The 5,621-nt window shown below is 51.7% G+C and overlaps 1 protein-coding gene across 1 annotated transcript; it reads left to right on the top strand.

Moving 5' to 3' along the window:
• Nucleotides 1-237: 237 nt before the first annotated feature.
• On the top strand, nt 238-3,751 carry LOC112123741 (butyrophilin subfamily 3 member A2-like; the record flags this gene model as incomplete). Its single annotated transcript, XM_026661462.2, has 3 exons — nt 238-328; nt 1,988-2,335; nt 3,467-3,751. Coding segments are annotated over 3 exons (724 nt in total), but the record flags the coding sequence as incomplete, so codon positions are not given.
• Nucleotides 3,752-5,621: the final 1,870 nt, after the last annotated feature.

The raw sequence follows: 5,621 nt of genomic DNA, 5'->3' as shown, positions 1-5,621 counted from the left end.
TCGGGGGCACCTGAACCAATGGATGGTCAGAGAACCGACAAGGGGAGGAAATGGGGGCGGATACACGGCACTGCCTAGGGGTGGAAATTCCTAGTGCCAGGCCTGGGCAGGCGGCAGAGCAGCCTGGGTGGGGTGAAATCCTCTCCTGTCCCTGGGGAGCTGCTCTGCCTGGGAGCAGAGTGGATCAGGTCAGATGCAGTCTGGGGAGTGTTAACCATCCCTGCTCTCTCCTTACAGGTCCCTGCCCGGGGTGTCCCCATGGCGACGTGGTGGCGACTCTGTGTGTGCAGCCTGGGAATCCTCCTCCTGGCGCCGTGTTCTCTCTCTGGTAAAAACGTTTGAATCCCAATTATTTCCCTCCCTGTCCCCCATGTACACTGCCTCCTGCAGGGCTGGGGTAGGGGCATCTGAGGCCGAGTGACTCCTCCCTTGGTTCTTATTTCCCTTGCTTTTTTGAGCCTTTGGTCACACCGGGTCACATTTTCAAGCTTTTCTCTGCAACCACTAGAGCTAGAAACTGACTTTGGTTTTATATGAAAGCTAAGATCCTCATAGAATCCCATGCCTCCAGGAGCTGGGGTTTATGAAACACACATGGTAGCCCAAGACCTGGCAACACTTAGTATGAAAATCTCCTTGGTGGCTTTCAAAATCTCACCCTTATCCCTCCCCCTGTAGCCACACAGTGAGTGTCAGGTGATGCAGCTTGGTACCAATTGCTCTACAATTGACCCATGGTGGGACAGATGAGTGTGGAGACCCTTCAGACCAGTCATTCCCAAACTGTGGGGCATGGTCCCCTAGGGGGGCGTGGAGGAACGTTCGGGGAGGGGCAGCGGGGCTCAGGTCGGCCCCCATGGGGGATGGGGAGGGAGTGCCACCCAGTCCTGCTCTGCCCCCGGAAAAGCTCCGACCTAAGCCAGAGCTCCACTCACCCTCTGCCCCAGCCCCAGCTATAGTTCCACTATGCTCCGTGCTCTGCTCCCAGCCCAGCTCTGATACCAGTTTCAGCTCCACTCCACCCCCAGTCCAGCTCCGCCCCCAGCTGCAGCTCTGGGCCCCAGCCCTAGGCCAGCTCCAGACCCAGCTGCAGCTGCACTCCATCCCCTGCTCTGCCTCCAGCCCGACTCTCCCATCATTCGCTCTCCACCCTGAGACCAGCTTCACCTCTAGCCCCAGCTCCATCCCCACCCCCAGTTCTGCCCCCAGCTCACCCTTCAGCCCAAGCTGAGAAAGTCTTGGCTGTGCAGTAATGGAGGGCAGTGTGAAGAGATTCCATTACTGGTAGGGGGGCACGACAGGAGGAGTTTGGGCACCACTGTTTCAGACACAGCTATTGTGCAGACATCACATAAATCACCTTCACATGCTTAATTCCCCCCAGACACTGATCTCCAGAACGGTGACTCCCCATCTAAGCCAGTTTCTGTTTGGGATATTGAATCCATGAAAGGGACGTTCATCGGTCCAAAGGGCCATCAAAGACCCCATACCCTCAGGCCAGGCAGAAGCCCTCTGAGGTGGCCTCTCAGCAGCCATTGTGGGGCTACGTGGATCTGAAACCGGTCCATCAAAGAAGTTGCTCGCACTGGAAAGAGCTCGTAACTGGGTGCCATGGGGCTGTGTAGGGCACTATGAAGTGGCAGGTGGCTTCCAGCTGGGGCTATTCCTTGCCAACAGAGTATAGGTAGGTTGCAAGACAGGCACCTTGGAGGAGTTTCTAGGGGATTGTAAGACAGCATTGGAGGACTAGTTTGTGCCAGCTGTGGTATGGCTGCACTGCCCTGCGTCCACACTGAGAGTAACTCAGTTAAGCTACACATGGGAACCTTCTGCTACGAGCCATGCACGACTGATGGAATTCTGTTTATCTCAGTGACGCCATCTCCTCTCACTCACTGCGTGTCTGTAACTGGTGGGCTCTGGCTCAGTGACGCCCTCTCCTCATTCCTCTCACTCAGTCTGCTCCTGGGGTTTTCTGTTCCAGAGAAGTTCTCTCTGGCTGGCTCCCCACACCCCGTGGTGGGGGTAGTTGGCCGGGATGTGGTGTTACCCTGCCAGCTCTCACCCCCAGCCCGGCTGCCCAGCATGGAAGTGCTGTGGAGGAAAACTGGATCAGGATTTATCCCGGTTCACAAGTACTCGGGTGAGGGTTCCCAGGACCTGCCAGGGGAGGGTTACCAGACCCGGACGGAGCTGTTCCCACAGGAGTTCAGCAGTGGGAACGTCTCCCTGAAGCTGAAACGGCTCCAAGTGTCAGATGATGGGAAATACCAGTGTCTTGTGAGGAACCCAGAATGGACCCAGGAAGCCACCATTGAGCTACGGGTTGCAGGTGAGATGCAGCACTAGAGGATGCTCAGCCTGGGCAGCCAGAGCATCCTGTACCCCTGGGGGCACCCCAACATTGAGCCCAGCATGGCACCTAGGGTCCTGTGCTGCAGGGAGCTGTGTGCAGGACTCAGTAGGGGGCACTTTCCCCTCGCACTCAGTGCTGACCCCCACTGTGGTGCTAGCAGGGTCAATGCTGCATTAAATGACCTAATTTCAATGAGATGTAAAGCTACAGTCCTCAGCTCTCATGCTCATTGTGGTGCTGTTGGAGTCATCGGGACCTTTACCCCCATGTTCTGCCCAAATCCCAGGTCAGCTGACAATTATATTCGGCCTCCCTAAAACTCCCCCTGCAATGTCCAAGGGCTGGGATATTGTTTGTTATTCCCTGGGCACTGACCCCATGTTCAGTGCTGCACAAGGGCAGTGGAAGGGACGGTCTCTGCCCATTTAGCTCACTGAGTAACGTAGCCCCAGACAATACACTTCAGAAACATCAAGCCCCTGGTGAGGGGCCCTCCTGTGATAATGCAGAACATTGAGGTTGTTTTAAATCATCTCCCATCTTTGGTGGCTCCTAGTCCAAAGGCTCTGCAGGAGACGTGTGCTTTTAGGGAGAGATTGAAAGGAGGGGAGGGTAGTTGTGTGCAGCACTGGGAGAGAGAAATCCAAGCAGGAGGGGTGGCTTGGCCTGGGGCTCTGTTACCAGTGCAGGAGAAGGACACCAGAGGGGACAGTATTAGGAGGGTGGCACAGGAGGAGTCGTAGTAGTGATGTAGGCAGTGTCACCATCCCCCACTTCCTGCTCTGTACTGAAGTGCAGTGATTCTGACAGCTGTTGGGCTCCATCCCAGAAGTGGCTGCATTTCAGCAGCTGGTGCAGTGATCTCTGTAGCAGTTTCACCCTGCACATTCCTCAGTGAGATTTCAGGGCTCAATGCTCTATGGAAATGCAAGATGGCATTATTTAATTTCCCCAGTCATCAAGATGAGGGGTCCCAGGGAGGCTTTGCACATAAAGGAATGGAGCTTGCAGTCACAGCCCCCTATATCCTGTGGTTGCTGGGGAAATCACATGGTGCTACCAAAGTCATGATTTCCTGATACACACGCTCTCCATCTCTCCCTGCAGCTGTGGCTCCAGTGTTCATTGATGTACTGGGCCCCCGGGATCAGGGGATCGGGCTGGCCTGTAGAACCACAGGCTGGTTCCCCAAACCCGAACTCCAGTGGGTTGGAAAGAACTGGCAGAACCTGGCAATGGAGAGTGTGACTGACATGACTCAGGACAGGGAGAACCTGTATAGTGTTGTGAGTCACGTCACTGTCACAGAAAGGGAAGAGAATGGAGACATCGGCTGCATAGTGCGGAATGGCCTGCTGGAGACTGAGCAGAGATCTGCCATTCACCTCTCAGGTGAGTTCCTTCCTGGTCCCCCATGCAGAATGGGTTGTTGTTAGTACTGCCTAGTGTTGTTAAGGCTGCTAAGTTGTTATTGCTGCCAGTGTTGCTGTTGTTGAAGTTCCACAGATGCTCTTAGGTTGGAGCAGCACGTCAATTCCGCAGATGTCAATGTTATTCATCCAATAGATCACAGGCTCCGTTCGGTGTTGAAGGTGCTCAGACAGGTTTATGGTCAACAAAACATGGTACTAGTGGCTCATAGGAGCTACAGTTACACTAACACATGTGTGCTTGTGACATGGTACCTGCTCAGTCAGTGCTCCAGGATGCTGTCCCCAAGATTAGTACAAAGATGCCCCTCCTATGACTTCTCCTACAAACAAGTTACATATTTCACTCCAAACATGGCTGGTGACCAACCCTTATTCATTACCCTGTCATCCCATCGTTATCCTACAAGGGGTCAGTGTTTTCCTGTACCATCTCCTATGAAAGTGTTTACATAGTTACTTGAGAGATCTGTTGTATCATTGCACCATCCTCTCCACTCAGGAATGTGCTTACCTGGTGTGCTGTTATTCTTCCAAGGCCCAATCTACTCTAATTCACAGCCTTTGGTTCACACTTTTAGTTATATCTAGGGCTCCAGCAAGGCTTACAGGGGTCACCACGGGAATGTGGGGCCTGAGTCACTTGAGAATTGCACTCAGCTAGGGCCTATTTCTGGTATTGAGAGAGGAAATGTCCTTCTAACCTGATTTGTGGGGCTATTAGTGATGGAGATTTCTGTTATCTGGACAAACTGCCTGTCAAGATCTGGGCTGAGTCTTGTGAAATGAACTCAATATCGTTCTTGGAGGAGTTGGCGCATCTGATTGATAAAGGTAACTGTGCTGACATAGATTCAGGATGTGTCTATACTAGAAACGCTACAGCAGCACTGCGGTAGGGTAAACACTTAATACAGTGGTAGAAGGGGTCCTTCTGTGGCTGTAATAAATCCACCTCTCTGAGAGGCGGTAGCTTGGTTGATAGAAGAACTCTTCCATCAACCTAGTTGTGTCTACACAGGAGCTTAGTTTGGCTTAAATACATTGCACAGGGAGATAAATTTTTCACAGCCCTTAACGATGTAATTAACCCAATCTAACTTTGTAGTGTAGACCAGGACTCAGACTCTGAAGAGCATTGGCTTAGTTCTGCATGAAACTCTGATAACAAAAATTAGCACTGTACAAAATCAAGGTAGCCCACATTCAATGGATTAAAAATGGATGGCTAACTGATAGATCTCAAAGTAATTGTAATGGCGAATCATCCTCCAATGGGGATGTTTCTAGTGAGGTTCCACAGGGATCTGTTCTGGGCCAATGCTATACAATAGCTTTATCAAAGAGTTGGAAGGAAATATAAAATCATTGATGGTAAAATTTGCAGATGACCCAAACATTGGTGGAGTGGTACATAACGATGGGGACAGGTCAGTACTACAGACTGACCTGTGTTGCTTGGTAAGGTGGGTTCACACTAACAACATGCTGTCATGGATCCACAGGACCAGTGCAATGGCCTGAGTGAAAATTCCCATTTTGTCAAACATGTATTTCAACATGGTCAAATGCCAGGTCACACATCTCTGAACAAAGAATACAGGTCACACTTACGGGATGGGAAACTGTATCCTGGAAAGCAGTGACTCTGAAAAGGACTTGAATGTGAGCTCCCAGACCGATGCTGGAGCTAAGATGGTGAACGCAATCCTTGTTTGTATAAATGAGAATAGCTAGCAGGGGAAAGTAGGTGACATCACCCCTGTGTGTGGCGTTAGCCAGACGAGTACTGGATACTGTGTCTAGTTCTGGTGTCCACACTTTCATATGGG

Source organism: Terrapene carolina, unplaced genomic scaffold (assembly GCF_002925995.2).
Source record: "Terrapene carolina triunguis isolate 2854851 unplaced genomic scaffold, T_m_triunguis-2.0 Scaffold5732, whole genome shotgun sequence".
Lineage (NCBI taxonomy): Eukaryota > Metazoa > Chordata > Testudines > Emydidae > Terrapene > Terrapene triunguis.
Note: the sequence above shows the minus strand (reverse complement) of the source record. Positions and strands in the feature narration are given on the sequence as shown.